The following is an 18249-nucleotide window of genomic DNA, read 5'->3' on the forward strand; positions in this document are numbered from 1 at the left end:
GATACTATTATGTTTTCTCTTGCATGGAAATATGCAGAGTAGAAAGGGTTCCATCTCATACGTTAGCAGTTTGGGCATAATGGGAACCTTTTTAGTTTTATTTTTACTGTTATCGTTTCTTTTGTACATGAAACCTGCAAGTCAGGAAGAGTTGAACCTCGTGCCTTGGTGCCTCGACCTTTCACAGTTCTCGTCTTCTCTTTTATCTTTTTCTCACATTCACAACGTTGTCCGTGTTGATTTCTGTTTTAATTAGAAGAACATGTGGACCACGGAAACCCATCCTGACAGGTTGGCTGGTTCTATGAATGAGACATGGAACCCCATTTGTTCTCCATCCCTCTCCTTCATTCACTTATCAATTGCAGTCCCTCCCCCCCACCCACCCACACCTCCCCCACTACTCTCACCTACCCACCCACCCACACACACCCCATTATGTCTCATACACATTGTTTTGTAGATTAGCTTGATTGACTGATGGATTGAGTTTCTTAAGTGAAGTTTCAAATAGAGTTAGTTGGGCCACCAAATGACCATGCCACAGTAGTCAAAAATACCAAGTCAGTGAGAACAAAAACTTCCACCTTGAACGTCAAGCCTCATCATCGAGGCCTTATCCCAAACCATCCTCCCTTCATTTGGGTTTGTGGCTAGCAAAGTAGTATAAAAGAAACACTGTACAGGTGGAAGTTTGGATCTTTAATCACCTACTAAAACAAAATGTAACCAAAAGAAGAGTCTTGTGTGCTAGAATTAGCCATTTGATCTGGGTGTTCTATGCTCACAAAAAAGATATGTCCAATACTCTTATTAAAGAGCCCGATGGATCAAATTGGTTGGGGTTCATCAAATTAAAGCGTTTTTTCCCTCTAAAAGCTAACAAGTGCCTATCATTGACAATTGGGACCGCTGGCACATGCACACATAGCGAAAGAAAGGCGATCAACGTAGAATTACTTTTCACAACTAAGAAAATCAATGTTATCAAGAGAAATGAACAGAAGTCTAATTATCCTTTATCATTGAAGACCATAGCCATTAAACTACATTTAGGTGGCAAGAGAAGGATTATCCAAAAAATGATAATGAGAAACTAACTACCCATTTGAATAGGAAAGCACACCAAAGCGCTTACCGAATTCCAAACATTACAATTGGTGTTAAAAACCAAAAAAAATAAAAATGATTCCAATCACTCATCTTCTTCAAAGCTCAAAGCCTGACAAACTGAACTCCCCACACCCCTTTTATGGCCGATGAAATGTGTTTTTCTTCCAATTGATTCAAACACTCTCTTAGCTGGTCCCGAATCCCGGGGAGTCTCATTAGTATGTCGAACAGTCCTAATCCTAGGAAGCAAATCAGCCAAGTTTGAAACAGACGGCAATGGATTATCCTCCAAATTCTCGTGAATTACTATCTCACTTGGAATTTCCCACCTCTTTTTTCCTCTGCTTTCAGTTACCCAATTCAGGTTGCATTCCTGCAGAAACCCATTTGATTTTCCAACCAAAGAAGTGTGTTTCTTATCACACCTCGTAATGTCCTCCTTTTCATTTTCGGGTAACGACCTCTTACGATGTTCTATGGATCTATGGTTTCCAGTAATCTGGGCAGGAGACTGATTGTAACGACTCGCTACAATCCTTCCATTTCTAACTGGTTTTTTAATGGAAACAGATTTTTCTCCTTCTTTGAAGAGTTTCTTTGGTTGAATGACACTTGATAGAACTCCATTGACCTTCTTTAAGGATTTCTTTGATCCAATAGTTGTGAATCCTTGTTTCGAAGATTGAATCTTTGAAAGGGGTAGCCGTGATTTGGGGCTTAGACTCAAACATCTTCCTCCCCTTTGCTTTGTGACCTTATCTTCATTGATTTCAGGAAGTTTCCAAAAGCAAGACTTTTGACGATTCTGTGTCAATTGAATGGGGGTTGTGGTGCTTTCAGGCTTTACTGTTGGTTGAGATCTGACACCCGCGATGATTTCCGACGGACCCAAACTGACTCCTCTGCGGCAGAACTTTGTGCTTGAATTTTCCACAGGAGTTTCTTCCATCTTTTTCTGGGCAATTGAATTCTTTGATCTCTGTCTTTGCTCCATGATTTTATTTAAATTCTTCTCTTCCTTTTCAAGACGAAGAGCCTTTAATTTCGATGCCAACTGACTGATCTCCATCTCGATCTCTTTGATTTCCAAATCAATCTTCCTGTCATCACCAACAATTTCGCTTCCATTCTCGGAAACAGTCGGAGAGGAGGGGCAAAGAAGACCCTGTTTGAAGAGGAGCTTTAATGGCTTATCTTTCAAGTTTGCAGTTGCGCCATTCGGATTCAGTGGCTTGATGGGTATGGGAGATTTAACAGAAACAGATGATTTACAGAAGACAGGACTCTGATTTTCTTTGCCAGACTGCGAATCGAGGGTTTCAGACCGATTGGCGAAGACGGGTTGCAAAGAACACCAAGAATCTTTAGTGAGTGATGAGTCTCCATTATCAAAAGCTGCATTGTTCCATACTTGAAGATCTGAAGCGTTAATGGCGTCTGGGTATTGGAGTAAACTCATGTTCTCGTAATGGTAAAAGGAGATTCTTGAAGAAAAGATGTTGAAGATCAAACTTCTATTGGTTTTGTGGAGAAGAGACGAGAAAGAGAGAAGATGAATTAGTTCTTTGTTTTTTGGGGATTTCTTGAAGATGGTAAGAGGGAACGAATGGAGAGATACTTGAGGGAGTTTTTGAGTAATTTGGATTTTTCGACCGTTAGCAAAAAAGTAGACGTTGGGGGTTCGCCGTTTCCCGCTCGTTGGATGCAAAACAGTTCCTCCAGATGTATTTTGAAGCTTAATCAAGAGATCTTATATCGCCACTCCAACATATTTTTATAGCACACAGTTTGATGAAAGTGTATATTCTACATTAAACAAGGACATTGAAAAAAAATTATTTAATACAACCTAATATAAGGGTTTTTGTTGTTGTTAAATATCCCCTAATTTTTGGATGAGTACTTAATAAATCAATGGGAAGTGCTGGAGTAACATTGAAATGTACATTATGGGGGACATTTTTGACATGAATGTTTGTCAGAATCATAGATGCTATTCATTGAGATACGAGTGATATCTCGATGAAAGCATCTATGGTTTTGACAACCATCCACATTAGAAATATCTCCCATGATGTACATTTTAATGTTACTTCAACATTTTGCTAAATCAATAGTAAACTTTTTTCAGTTAAATGCCCTTACTTAAAAAAAAGAAAAAAATGTAAACTACTTAAATATCCTTGAATAATACTGAAGTGACCTTAGATTGAAACCTTTTATCGTACTTCTTAATGTGAAAGTGCATGGGAACCTTAGATGCTTTTCGTCGAGATACGAGTGAAAAACATATATCATATCCACTTTCACGTTCAGAATTATGATATGAGGTTCAAGCTTGACGTCACTTTTGCACGTCTCAATATCCTTTGAATATACAAAGTTAATTTACTTTTCCACGATTGATTCTCTTAACTTATCTAAGATTTTAATAAAGAGTATTTTTTCCCTAAAAGTTTATCATATTCCCCCTAATGTTCACAAAATTCAAAATGAATTGCTAAGCAACAATTACTTTGTTGTGGATGAAAAACTCCAATGCTTGTATAGATTTTCTTTTTAGTCCATTGTTGTACTTTCACATCAATTAATTAATGGTCTTAAGTAAACAATCAAAAGATTTAAAAATCTTATCTTCTCTAGTGTTTACAACAAACAATATTTATCCCAAAGGTTTGGTGTCATTTAACCGAATCATGTTCCTTCAATCCACTTTGCTTAGAGTGAAATCTTTTGTCATTAAAAATAAGTTCATGTAATTGTGTGTCCTTTTATTCTCTCCATTGTTGTCTTTGATCCTCTTTCCTAGCAATGGTATTGGTACTTCTCATCGCATGGCAATGCCTGTGAAAACACTTTGAATTTCAAATCTCTTAAAGTTTTAGTTTAAATAATAGAGATTATACTTTTGCCTTAGAAAGTTATCAAATGTAAGTCTTGGGGGTCCTTGGTTGTAGCTCATGTCACTTGACTATATTAATTGTGAGTTGGTGACACATGTTAGAATAAAATTTTCTTTTTTCGTAAGTAAAATGTCAGGTACCGTACACCTTCATCTAGCATATAATACTGGTGCGGACTCTTGTCTGTAAGGTATCAAGTTGCATGAATTCAACAAATTATGGCACGTGAGAGAAGGGGTTAATTTATTTATGTTTTGAAAACATGTCATCAACTTTGTACTTGGAACTCCATGTGTTTCATCCACTTTTAAGATGCAATCGTTTGATTTGTGTTTGTTTATATGAATGAACATGTCTACGTACCTTAGGATTCATAAAATTGGTTTCACTAGTTTTTTTTTTTTTTTCTTTAAAATAAAAAAATAAAAAATAAAATTCAAATAAAAACTATAGAATTAGTTGAGGCTTGTGTTAAACACAATGTCTTTAAGACAAATTTCTTCCCTCTACTGGTGCCAACGGTTTTGTAAATAAGTGTCTCATAGGATATAATGATCTCAATCGTATAAAGGTAGCACTTCAATCTATATGCCTAATGAATCAAATACTTTTGCTTTTGTACATTCATAAAATGCACACAAAAATCAAGAATGCAAGGGAAAATTGAATGAATAAAACCAAGGTCAAAATGACCTATTTAAAGAAAATGAAGAGACATGGAATCTCTTGGAAAAAAATCCAGTGAAAAGAGATGGTGTCTCTAAGAGACAACTGAAAGAATAGAGAGGTGTCTTTTAAAGACAACTAATTTGGATGGATAGATACCAAGAAAAAACACGATAGGAATTTAGGGGTGAGTCCCTTGCGAGGCTAGCAAAATGAGGCCTTTTGCTCACAGCCATGCGAAGCCAAATGGTGTGTGTATTGTATGTGAGCACACACACTAAAGTTTTCTGGATCATGGGGTACAAATTCTTTTTGAGTCCATGGGCCCTTGTGTAGGTATGGGCTTACCCATGTTTCTCTCATATCTACTTAAGTGATAAGAGAAGTTTCGTATAAGAAGTAGAAGTCTTTCTTCTACCTTTTCGATGTGAGACTAAATAAAATTCATCACATTACATACAAATTTTCATATTCAAGTAGGGGCCTATTTGAATCAATTTTTCACTCACTCATTAACGATTATAGGCAACTAAATACACAACATTATCCTTCTCAATGGAGAGAATAGATTTCCATGTGCTCTCATCCTAAAACATGTTTGGATCCTACATAAATTTAAGCTCAAAGAGACCCAAATGAACATGATTAAAAATGTGATTTTACATCACATTTTCCAATACGAACTTGTATGTAAACATTGTCTAACGTACTTGGTGTAATTTTTCCAAACTCCCACAATATTTTATTGGAAAGTGATGGACTGCTTGCGAATATTGCATTCAACATTGAGTTGAACTGTCCAACCATTGATTTTTAACTTGTATCTCAAAGAAAACAAATCTATGGTGATCTGTGCATTGCCACATCAACTCAATGTTGAACGTAGTGTCCAGTGCAAATAGTGTTGCACAACTCTATTTTATTGTCTCGATCAATTTTCTGAATCTTCCTATTGCACTTTTAAAACTTTCAATGTAAATATTTGTTGCAAGAACTTTCCTAGCTTCAACTTCATTAACCAAACGGTTAAGATAAGAGAAAAAAACACAGATTTCATGTAAGAATAATGATGAATGTACACAGTCGTGATACGCGACTGACGTGGCAAGGGCACAAAATTGCACATCTTTTCCCTGTGTGTCCTGATGAAAATGATCTATGATTATGTGCATTTGCCAGGTCAACCATATACCAAGACCACATGCATTAATCACGACTCTTCATGTACTTCCTACAGATCAGTATTATCTTTCTAGGGATTGGTACTACTTTTTAAGGAGTTATTTTTCTGGGAAATATCAAGAATAATCTCAACCGTCAGTTCGAAGGTCAGCGTCAACGGTAGATTGAAGCTAAATATTTTCCTTCTTGGCCAATGGTGGTGGTTAAGATCTTGCCATCATTGAGGCTCTTGGATTGTGGGCCATCACAGATTGGATCTGATCATGAACTCATGATTCTTAACCTAAGCCTTTAGTTTAGGGGTGGACCCCTATCGACAGCAAATCCAACCAAACCAACAAGCAAAGTGTCACCGACAGGTCCGTGTCGGTAACGGCACCTCCCAACCATACAACACCTAACAACGTGCACCGCTAACCAATTGAGTATATTATTTTTGATACATTCAATGAGACTGCAAAGTTATATACTCCACTCCCCATAAAATGCCACGTGCAAACAGATCGATGAAAGCCCATAAAAGACTTTTAAGATGTTAGGTTCGAACATTTTTAGCCGTAGTAAGGCTACATGGGGTGGGCCCATGATCCATCGATCAGGCTATTTTTGTTATGTAGATCACGATCCGACAAAATAAGGTTCCACATGGCATTTTTTACTGGAAGAAGGCTTTCTCTAATCCTTAAACCGACAGAAGAACAGAAATATATAAAAAAGCTTATAATAGCTGTGTTCTCCGTCTACTACGCCACCTTTCTCTACACACCAGCCACCACCCAAAACCCCAAAAAACAAATCTTTTCCTTTCCTCTCCTCCCACAATCTCTCATTAATTATCTGACGCCTTTTCCCCTGATCTGACCCACCACCGTAATTCCTTACCGACGGGATGGCGCCCCGTCTCTTCTCATGCTTCGGACGAGGCTCCTCATCTTCTTCATCAAGAAAGGACCAATCGTCTTCAGAGAACGCAACAGCAGACCAAGCATCAGAAGAGCAGAGAAGGGGCGGAGCCGTGGTGGTGGAAGTATTCTCTTCACAGGGATGTGCCACGTCATCAGAGGCGGAGTTGTTGATCTCGAGGTTGGGAAGGGGAGACTTTGAGCTGGATGTACCCGTGATCGTATTGGACTTCCACGTGGACTATTGGGATTATAAAGGTTGGAAGGATCCGTTGGGGTCGAGCATGTGGACCGTGAGACAGAAGGCTTACGTGGAAGCGTTGAATCTTGACACGATGTTTACGCCACAAGTGGTGGTTCAGGGTAAGGTCCAGTGCGTGGGAACCGATCAAGATTCTTTGCTCTCTAACATCAAATCTGCTGTTCGATATCCTGCTCCAACATTACAGGTATGTAACAAACGATCCGAAAAATAAAATAAATCCAAGGAACAGCTGAGATGGGAACAGAAATTTATCTTACTATCTCAACCGTTCGTCTCCAACGATGTTCCAACATGGAAACGAATATCTGAAAAAGGACTTTTTTAGCCTCAACCAACAGTTGAGGCTTTCCATCAAATAAACGGTTGAGATAAGATTATAAATTTCTTAGAATCCCAAGCATCTCAACCGTCTGTTTGATTGAGTTAGTTGATGTTCTGGTAATCCAAGAAGAATGAATCACTAGGAAATCTGTGGATGTTTCCTATCTCAGCTTTACGTTTTACGCTGAGGCTCAAACCTTGTTTGAGGTTAGAAAATCCGTTATTTCGTAAACGTGCGTTGGCTCTATTGCCACACCAGCTTTTGCTAACCACTCCCACTCAAAAAAAAAAAAAAAAAAAAAAAAATCTTGGTGCGGTAAGCGAAGCTCTCTAAAATAACTTAGAAGATGGCATAAAGGGCTTATTTGTAATTTAAAGTATTGATTAAACAGTTTCTGAAGATTACAAGATTATATATTTGAAAATGATATTTGTGTGGATCATTTTAAATGTAAAGCTACGGGCATTTGTGAGATCCAAATTTTTTTGCGTGGATGAACCTCCACTCCGCCTTCTCTCGTTATAATAATACATTGAAATATATCATCATAAAAGTATTTTATTATTACAAATGAAACCCCCTCTCACTCACGCCTCCATCACAGAATCGTAGATCTATGGTTCTGTGGGGGCGTCAGAAAATCATTATACTATTATAAATTACTTTACATATTTATCAATAAGGTACATTCAATGTACCTTGTTAACTGTTACATGTTATTCTCAATAATTAGATCTATAAACATTAATCAAGAAAAATCCTTTTTTTTTATAGTTATTTTTTAAGACTACATGGATATGTGCTAAATTTGCATAGTTTATTTATTTTATAATTTTTTTAATTATATAAATTTTATAAAGGAGGAGTAAATCTGATCATCAAAGTCTAGAGTAATAGATTCAAGGTTTGATGAGTTTTCTTGTAAAGGCTTGATATGACGAGTGAGGAGTGTTGGAAATACTTTGTCTCATTTTTGTTGAAATTTCAATACATGTTTTTCTATTATCTTCAAATATTTCAAATAAAGAGCAGAAAAATGTATATAGGATTTGGTGATAAACTGATAATGATAATGTTCAAAATATAGGGTGAAAAAGAATTGTTTAAGAGGGTATGAGAGTGGGTTAGTTGTGAGCTCGAAGCTTTGAAGTCGGTGACAACTAAGTATGATACGAATTAGGTGGGTATGGCCCTGCCATGGATCCGGCAAAGGAAGATGTTGACAAACTAACAACAAAATAAAATAGCTATTTTTTAAAATGAAATTTGAATGATTTAGACATACCCTTTGAGGTATCGGTGAATGAATATTTGAGATAAGAGTTGCGCTGGAGTGACCTCAAGATAGTACCTCATAACGCACATCTTGACATGAAATTGTGTAGGAACCATAGATACTTTTTGACTTGTATCTTGATGAAAATCATCTGTGCTTCCTACACAATTTCATGTGAGAATGTGTGATATGAGGTGCAATCTTGAGGTCACTTCAGCATTATTCTTTGAGATACCTTGCATTCAAGGAGACGATCCAAATGCCCTCATCTTCAACTTATAAACAAAGGCACTTGATCTTCTCCCCAAGAATCATTCAGTTTATTCGGCCTCGTCTTCAATGTTAAATTCCCATCTCTTGCAGCATTCAAATGTCAAGAGTATGATAGAACTTTCGGGAAGTAGAAAATGCTAGAATTTTTAGATTAAAAATATAAAGTAAAGGCATTAGGTCATCTTAGATTAGTCTTTTTAGTGTAGACTGGTATCAACATTTTTGAAAACATGGTGATACTTCAAATATTCACCAAAACCTTGGAGGGATAAAAGGTAGGAACTTTATAGTATAAGAAGAAACATAAATTTTGTGTTGTAGGACAAGGTCAACAAACAGGCTAATGTTGTCACGGGTAAGTTAAGCTTGGTTTTAGGGAAGAGTGATTTCTACCGAAACAACAAAATTTAAATTGGATTTGAAGAAAGGGTGTGAAGTCCAAATCCAACTTTGCTTACCAATAAAGAGTTTGGTAAGCTAAGCTAGATTAGGCAATGGTGACTCTTACCAAAATTTCTAAGTTATTGAAACGTAATTAGGGGTCACTTCCCATATTTTGAGCTTCTATAAAACATTTTAGGATTTTGAATTTAGGTTTGGTAAAGAGTCGGTTTTCAGTTTTCTTGAATTTGTATATTTGTGAGAATCTGACAAATGTCATATTTTCAATTAGTGAATAAAATACCTGTATTTAGGATATTAATTAAATCAATCTCTGATCATTCTACATTGTCATTCTCAAAACAGGCAACGTTCCAAAGGCCATCACCAGACTCCTTACAAGTATCCCTAACAGGAGCTCTAAGGACAAAGGTGGATGGTCGTGGTGCCAACGTAATGGTGGCACTATACGAGAATGGAATAGTAACCGACTGCCCGATGGGTGAGAACAAAGGTCGTGTTCTCTCGAACGATTTTGCCGTCCGAAAACTCGAGAAGCTCTGCACAGTTAAAGACATCTCTGCAAAGAAAACGATCAATGGAACAGTAAATTTCACACTGTGGGAAGGTTTCAATAGCAGCAAGTGTGGTGTCGCCGTCTTTGTTCAAAACAGTTCTTTCCACATTTTCAGCTCGCAGAATTTCCAATTGCCGGAAAATATTTGAGAAACTTGGTTTTTGTCTGATCCATTTCTGTACAGAGTTGTGCTTTGGGATTATGGGTGTCTGTGTTGCTGCTTTTGCTTGCCTGTATTTTTTCAAATTTGTTTTTATAAGATTTTTAGGAGAGGAAGGGAGATTAATCCCTTTTCAGATTTGCTTTGTATTTCTATTTGGATGTGGGAATGAGGAGATTAACACATTATGTTCTTATTTATATATTTTTAAATTTTCTTGACATTTACACTTTCTCCTATCCATGGTAGATTGTATCTCAAGGTGGTGGTTTTCAAAAATTCAAATTAATAGGAGTTTATCTTAAGGTGATAGTTTTTGAAATTTCAAATGAAAGGAGTTTTAAAGCAAGCCGTAGTGCGTCAGTAGTAAGTTCCAAGCCCCTAGAGCATCATGGGGGACGAAGATTGAAGAACCATGAATGCCAAACCTGATTGCCAGTATGAAGGGGTAAAGAGAGAAAACATATGAAAGACACAAGGATTCACGTGGTTCTCTAGTGTGCCTACCTCCATGAATTAAAACAAATTTTCTTCACTAAAAAATTAAAAGAAAATTGTAAACAAAAATACATAATGTTTTAATCTCAAACTTAAGCCCTAAAATCGTTGTACACCTTTCTCTCTTTCTCTCTCAAATCCTAGAATAAGAAAACCTTCGAAAATTTACAACACTAGAGACCTTTATCTAAAAACTTAGGAGTTACTAAACCCGTTCGGCCGCCCAAAAAATAGAAAAAAGGGACAATTATCAAAAAAATACAAAAAAAAAAGTATTTATCAAAACAAATCCAATTTTTAAAATATTTCAAAAAAGATACAAAACCGGTCTTTCAAAGACCGGTTTTTCTCTCTCCTCAAATTTTCTCAACACATTCTCTCTCCTCTAATATTTAAAAAAAATGATTTTTTTTTTAAAACCGGTCTTTCAAAGACCGGTTTTTCTCTCTATTCATTCATTTCTCTCACTCTTTTCTCTCTCCTTAAAAAAATGAATTTTTTTTTTTTAAAGTTTTTTTCTCTCTTCATTCATTTCTCTCACTCTTTTCTCTCTTCTTAAAAAAAATGAATTTTTTTTTTAAAATTTTTTTCTCTCTCTTCATTCATTTCTCTTACTCCTTTCTCTCTCCTATTATTTAAAAAAAAAAACGAATCTATTTTAAAATTTTTTATTTTTTTAAATAATAGGAGAAAGAAAGGGGTGAGAAAATGAATGAAGAGAGAGAAAATTTAAAAAAAAATTAGTTTTTTTTTTTAAATAATAGGAGAGAGAAAGGGGTGAGAGAAATGAATGAAGAGAGAGAGAGAATTTTAAAAAAAAAATTCATTTTTTTTTAAAGAGAGAGAAATGAATGAAGAGAGAGAAAAACCGGTCTTTGAAAGACCGGTTTTAAAAAAAAATTTAATTTTTTTTTTAAATATTAGAGAAGAGAGAATGTGTTGAGAAAAATTGAGGAGAGAGAAAAACTGGTCTTTGAAAGACCGATTTTGTTTTTTTTTTGAAATATTTTAAAAATTGAATTAGTTTTGATAAATATTTTTTTTTTTGTTGTATTTTTTTGATAATTGTCCCTAGAAAAAATCCAAAAGAAAATATTATATAATTCTCATTTTTGTAACAATAAGAAATTACTTAGAGACCATTGGTTTGCACAACCATAATCCAAAAACGCTATGGTTAGAGATCATAGGGGTAGGAAGTAGATTTTAGAGAACATAGAGTTGTGATCCCTAATTTTTCTACGGTAACTTGATGATCCATTTATTTAACTTTTCCTTCTTAATGACTCTTGATACCCTTTCAATTGGTGAGACGATTATTCAAATTGTTCAATTTGACAATTCAAATCATTGATATCAACCTTTGATCCAATCGTCAAGATCAACCTTTTACAACCCTCCAGATCAAATATTGTAAATTGTTAATCTTGACATTTGAACATGAATCATCGTCAACATATAAGTTGTCGATATGGAATATTTAAATGATTGATCTCAACATTCAAAATTGTTAATAATAACAATTTGATTTCTTCATTTTATCGGGTTGAAGGGGTATTATATAAAGAAAGATATTACCAACTTTTAACTCCGAGGGGTTGGCTCAATGGAAATTTCAGACTGATAAGTGGTTAATGCCCATTGGTCATGAGTTTGATACCCAATATGAGTATTAATTTCTCGAGGATCACCCGCAATGGCGCACCCTCATTTACTTGGTGCGTGTTATGTGTAGACGTTGCACATACCACAAGACTAGTCCTTGGACAAGCCATGGTCTATGAACATGATAAAGCCCAAATATGTGTTAAGAAAATAGGTGCAATTGAAAAAAAAAAAATGAATCGAAAAACAATCACAAGACAAGATGCAATCACATAAAGAGACACAAATTTTGCATCATTCCCTAAAGATTAAGGTACGTCTGCAGGTCACATCAATTTCACTATTAAGAGAAAATTAATAGTTACAAATTACACTCTTTTACCAAAAATGAGAAATATAAATATACCAAAAAAAATTTACTATGATTTTATATAATATTAACTTGATTGACATGAAGGCATGGCTTGATTTGCAATATCTCATTATTGATTAGTGTTATCAAGCTCCACAAACCACAACAATACAGCCTGATCCCTCCATAAGGGTACCAGGTTTAAAAAAATATAAATAACTTTTTTTACTAACTTAATTGTTAAGATACTATCTTAAAGAGCCTTGATAATATGACTCCTTAGGTGGTATACTCAAATGACTCCATGACATTGACAAGTTTAGGAACCGTAGATTTGTATGTCTCGGGATACATTTGTTTCTAGGGAAGTGCAATCATGTATCCTGAGGCATTCAGATCTATAGTACCCAAACTTTTCATGTAATGGAGTCATTTGAGTATGCCACCTGGCGATTCATATTATCACGACTCTATCACAAAACTTGCATTTAGAAATGGACTTTTCTAGCTTTGATCAACTCAGGGTGGACGTTCTCCATCAACACGACCGTTATCATTTGAGGGAAAACACAGATATCCTAGAGACCAGTTTTTATTTTCCATAAATTCACACTTTTTCTTAGGGATACAATGGTCTTGACGGTAGAAAGGTCCTTTTACTTCGTACTGACATATGGATTCGCGCATGTTTCTTCTTAGTGGACCAGTTCAGTTGCCTGATTGATGATTCTATTTTGCATGTATGCCACGTGTACATAGCTCATTTACTGCCACTTGTATATCTCGAATAGCTCACTTACTAGGCATTCGTGTAAGTGTAATCTCGTCGCCATTGGAGGAGCCCACGTGAACTCTAATGGGAGCCCATGTGCCCAAATGTGGGAATTATAATCGAATTTAAAGTATTTTACATTTCGATCATTTACGTACTTTTTAATTCTTAATTTTAAGCAATCGCTCAATTCTCAAAACGCGTGCTAAGATTAAGAAAAAAAAAAAAAAAAGAAAGATTTTATTACAGAAAATAAAAACTATTCAAGAACTTTACATTCAAGAAATATAAAGAAAAAAACAAATCACCAAAACCAAATTACCAATTTTTACATTTTACATCCAGAAGATTTGATCTCTAGTTTAGTTTAGTTTAGCTAGCTATGTCCCCAGCAACTGAGGTACATAACCTTGTGAAGGGAGTCTTCAACCTGTACTTTACGCTTCTCTTCTCCACAACTACTAGTAATACCGCTCGCGAGAAGAAACTCAAAATTGGAGCGTAGTAAGCCGAAGAAAGGCTTGAATCCATCTGAATTGCCCACAGAAGAGAACAATTTGTTCTTGCTTTGAAGATATCTCACAAAAGAGTTCCATTCGAAGCCCTCATCTGTGTGGCCTTGAACTACAGCAACGCTTGCTGCCATCCACACTCTGCCCAGATAACAACTCATTTTGGTGGTGGAGGTTCTCAGATCCTAACCTCTCGATGCTATTTATAGTTCTCTTTAGCTAGTTTTATGTTTCTTATGTACTCGTTAGTAAGAGTAACATGAGGGAGGGGGCCTTTATAATTTAGTATGAGGAGGAAGTTGGCAAGTCTGTTTTAAAATTTTAAAACTAAACTCTACAGGGTAATTACTGTTTGCAATGTCGCTGGACACAAATTCATCCAGCACAAATAAATTTGTGCCACATGTTTCCAAAATCCTGCGAACCTAGGGTTGTGGACTGGCCTGAATTCAACTAAGGCTCAACCCAATTGATGGGCGAGTGTGGGCCAAGTTATGTAAAAGATGAGTTGAGCTTGGATTAAAATCTCATCCCTATTTCAAATTCGTGATGGGGATGGGACAATTTAACTCAACTTGAACCAAATGTTATATATTAATATATAAATATTTTTAATTTTTAATAATATCTTTTTACATATATTTTTATCATCTAAGGATTTTTTTGTTGTCGACTGTTCTTTCTATTTATGTCTATTTCTATATATATTTATGAGTGATTTTTTTTATTTTCTTCTTACAACACAATATTCTCTTGACACATGACACAAATGCTGTAAGTAATAAGAGAGAATTTCTCTCTTCAACCCTAAGTGAGAAAAAGAAAATTTCCTACTTTGATCACCTTGTGACACTAAAAAAACATGATCCAATGACATGGGATTATAGATCACAAAATTCTATGAATTTTAAAAAAAATTATATTTTTCATTAATTTGGGCACTGGGTAATTGTCCATTTTCAACATTTTAGATCAAATTTGAAAAACCTTTTTTTTTTTTCAATATTTTTTTAATATGATTTTTTTCATAAAATCTTGTGTTATTAGATTGCCAAAATTGTAATTCATGTGGGCTGAAAGATCCTTTTTAAGATTTGAAATCTCAACAAATAAAATTTGTGGGTAGGTGAGAGAATTTTCTCTCTATGCCCACTTCATATGTGCCACATGTCAAATGACGATTGTGCTGTGAGCAAAAATTCACTTATATAATGTACACTTTTTATTTTTTTATTTTTAAGAAGAAGAGTCATTTTTCAGGAGAGAAAAAAAATAATAAATCAAGAAAAATCAAAACTCATATGGTCACAACTTACGACTACATGCAAAAATTTTATTCACTCTTTTTATTTATTTATTTTTCTCTACGCATTCTTCCTTTCCATTATTTTTCTACTCTTGTAGAATCTACAATCAACAATTGGATGTTACTGATGTGGGATTTGATTTAATATTTATTTGTCTAAATATTCTTTTAAGGATAGATTTGAAAGTTATATGCAATTTTATTTACTTGTGATTTTGTATCTGATGTTATATTTCTATCTTAAGATATAAAACTCATTAGTTGAGCAAAAGGAAATTAGAATTGTTCAACGAGCCCAATCCACCCAAAATTAATTCAAGTTAGTTCAAACTCAACCCGATTTTAGAATCTCAGGCTCGGATTAAACTTGGGCTAATGAGTTTCAGTTCCAGTTGAGTTGAACTCGGCTTGTGTGTTCTATCAAATGGGTTGAGCATGGGTTTCCACTCCAATCCGCCCAGGTTCTGTTGCAGTCCTAAAGTTGGCTCTGCTTCTTTCTCTCTTTTTTTTGTTTTTTTTTTTCTTTTTGACGCAAAAACGTCCAACGACATGACACTGTAGAATAATCCTAAACCGCTCTTACGTGGTTTTAGCCTTTAAGGTTTAGGATGCCTCGGCGTGGCGACATGGCAAAAAGGCCAAAAGCAGTGTCCTTATCGATAATAGCCAGAAGAGAAGAGTTCTATTAAATCTCAATTTCAATTTCTCCGAAGTATAAGAGAAGTATCCCTTGTTCGATACTCAACATCCAAACTAAAGGATGTCAATGGGTTACTCCACCTATCCGACATGCATTAGTGCTCATCATCATTGAGAATGAGGAGGCTTTATAATTTTAGGGTCCCGTTTAGCAACAAATATTTTGGCAAAACATTTTTCAAAACATGAGTTAAAGGTTTAGGAATGGGTTGATTTTTGGTGAGGATGATCTCTACGGTGAGGAGATCATCATCACCAAAAATCCGCCCATTCCAAAACTTCTAGTCCCAGTTTACACGTTGAAAAATTGTGGACCGTCCATTTTTTGTAAATCATTTTTGATGGAGTTAGAAGTTTCGGAATGGGCTGATTTTTGGTGATGATGATCTCCTCACCGTAGAGATCATCCTCACCAAAAATCAGCCCATTCCAAAACCTCTAACCCATGTTTTGAAAAATATTTTGCCAAAATGTTTGTCAAAATGTTTGTTTCTGAACATTTCCCATAATTTTAATATTATTTTACACAAATATCCAAATATGTTTTCTATTCACTCTAAATCTCAACTACAATCAAAGACTCCTAATTTCTAATTTGTTATTTATTTTTATTTTTTTAAATTTAATTTGTTCAACTTTGTATTTTCTTTTATAACGGTTGTGTCCAAACTTATGTCCAACTAGGAGGATCAAAAGAGCCAAGGCATATAGGCCCCTCCCCCTAACACATGCAATGCCTGCACATCACATGCATCGGATAATTGTTCAACATTATTGATATTAGTTATCAAATTTGGAATCACAAGTTAATTTTAATTTATTTAAACAAAATTATATAATTTATCTAAATGTTTTATTTTAATTTAAATTATAGGTACCTATAAATGGATATGAATTGAAATCGATTCGTCAAACAACTTTTGACCACGGGATCTGGGAACCATAATCTCCAAATTCCTTAATGTACACTCGAAGAATTATTAGGATCATTCCAACGACTTATAGATTAGGCCTTAGAATATAAAATAACAATAAAAACACCTAATTAGCATGTGACATGATGAATAAATAAATCACGACATCACACAACATGAAATCAACATTTAAGATACAGTTTTTAGAAAACTTGAAAATGGACAAATATCATAATTTCTAAGTATGTTATGGGAAAGATGACATGTGATACTGTGAATATTTAAAACAAAATTGTATAAATCACTATGATCATGATAAAGTATGAAAATAAAAAATTTATGATCACAAGAAAAAAGAAAATTTCTCGTTTGATCATTGAATTATAATTGCAGGTTAAAGAAAAAGTTCAAGATCAAAATAATAAATCAGGCAATTGGACAATATTTATCACCCACATAATTCATGTACAATAAACCTATTTGATTATTTCGAGAGGCCACATAGGATGGGTAGATCCTGATAGTGGCAAATCGCAGTAGTGCACAAGGTTGTCATTTGACATCAGAGAGTTTCTATTAACACTTCAACTTTTACTTATAACACACCAACATTATGTATAAAACAAGGATTGGTGTGATACAAGTAAAAGATGGTGTGCCAATAGAAACTCTCTAAAATAAGCAAACCAGACAACTGGCCCACAATAAATCAGCAATGGGCCCCTCTTGGTTTGTCGCGTTCATAGTATATGGACGATATCTTCTTGCTTTGTATATCTCGTGGTAAAATGAAAAAGACGACAGCATATATATATGATATGACCCAAGAAAGGTTCATGTAGAATAATATTTGAGAGACACATGGCGGCCTCATCTGAAAGTAAGACTGTCACGTGATGGGGAATGGGAGCCCAATAGATCATTATTCACACTGTCTGTTTCATTATTGTCCTTTTCATAATAAAAATATTATTGTTTACAATTCTGTCGTACGTGCTAAGTATATGACACGTTAGCGGATAAGGATATAACAAATGACTCGGGTGAATAAAAATAGAATAATTCCCCTGTGACCAACTCCCCCACTTATCTATGTATATAATAATAATTTTTTCCTTTGATACACGACTCCACATGTTTATGGAGATGTGCAATTGCATATCCTTGGAAAAAAATCTACCATTCTATGCATAACCATGTGGGGGAGAGTTTGGGGTGAGGGGTAGAAAATCTCTCATAAAAATGTCCATTGTTTTATGAGTTGATTTTCTAACTCTCGCCCTCCTTCGGGGTAGTTCTATAACTCAATCGATTTGAGAGATTACAAAACAACTTTGAAGTCATGGGTTCTATTAAAAAAAAAATAAAAGAAGGGTTACATTCTATCTTTCTTTACCTTCCACTCCTTCCTTCACCCGTAACTAAATTAATGACACTTATTTGACTTTTACAAATTTTCGGGCCAGATGAGCAAACATACTTTTTCTACGAGCGTTATCCTTGAGTCCTAATACTGACTAACAGAAAGATGGATTTTCTTTCAAGTCGTCCGTGGCGAATGATTGAGTACT

General features: G+C 35.0%; 2 protein-coding genes across 2 annotated transcripts; one reads left to right on the forward strand and one right to left on the reverse strand.

The window, feature by feature from the left end:
• Positions 1-1195: 1195 nt before the first annotated feature.
• On the reverse strand, positions 1196-2572 carry LOC147411392 (uncharacterized). The gene has a single exon (XM_086432041.1). The coding sequence runs from the start codon at positions 2570-2572 to the stop codon at positions 1196-1198; it is 1377 nt and encodes a 458-aa protein (XP_086288167.1).
• A 4007-nt stretch (positions 2573-6579) lies between these two features.
• LOC147411393 (uncharacterized) lies at positions 6580-10243 on the forward strand. Its single transcript, XM_086448112.1, has 2 exons — positions 6580-7215; positions 9650-10243. Exons 1-2 carry the CDS (start codon positions 6754-6756, stop codon positions 10007-10009), a joined length of 822 nt encoding a protein of 273 aa, XP_086304238.1. The 5' UTR covers positions 6580-6753; the 3' UTR covers positions 10010-10243.
• The last annotated feature ends 8006 nt before the right edge of the window (positions 10244-18249 follow it).

The sequence above is a fragment of the Akebia trifoliata genome, chromosome 1 (genome assembly GCF_017979445.1).
Source record: "Akebia trifoliata isolate Shusen 1 chromosome 1, ASM1797944v1, whole genome shotgun sequence".
In the NCBI taxonomy this organism is placed as follows: Eukaryota; Viridiplantae; Streptophyta; class Magnoliopsida; order Ranunculales; family Lardizabalaceae; genus Akebia; species Akebia trifoliata.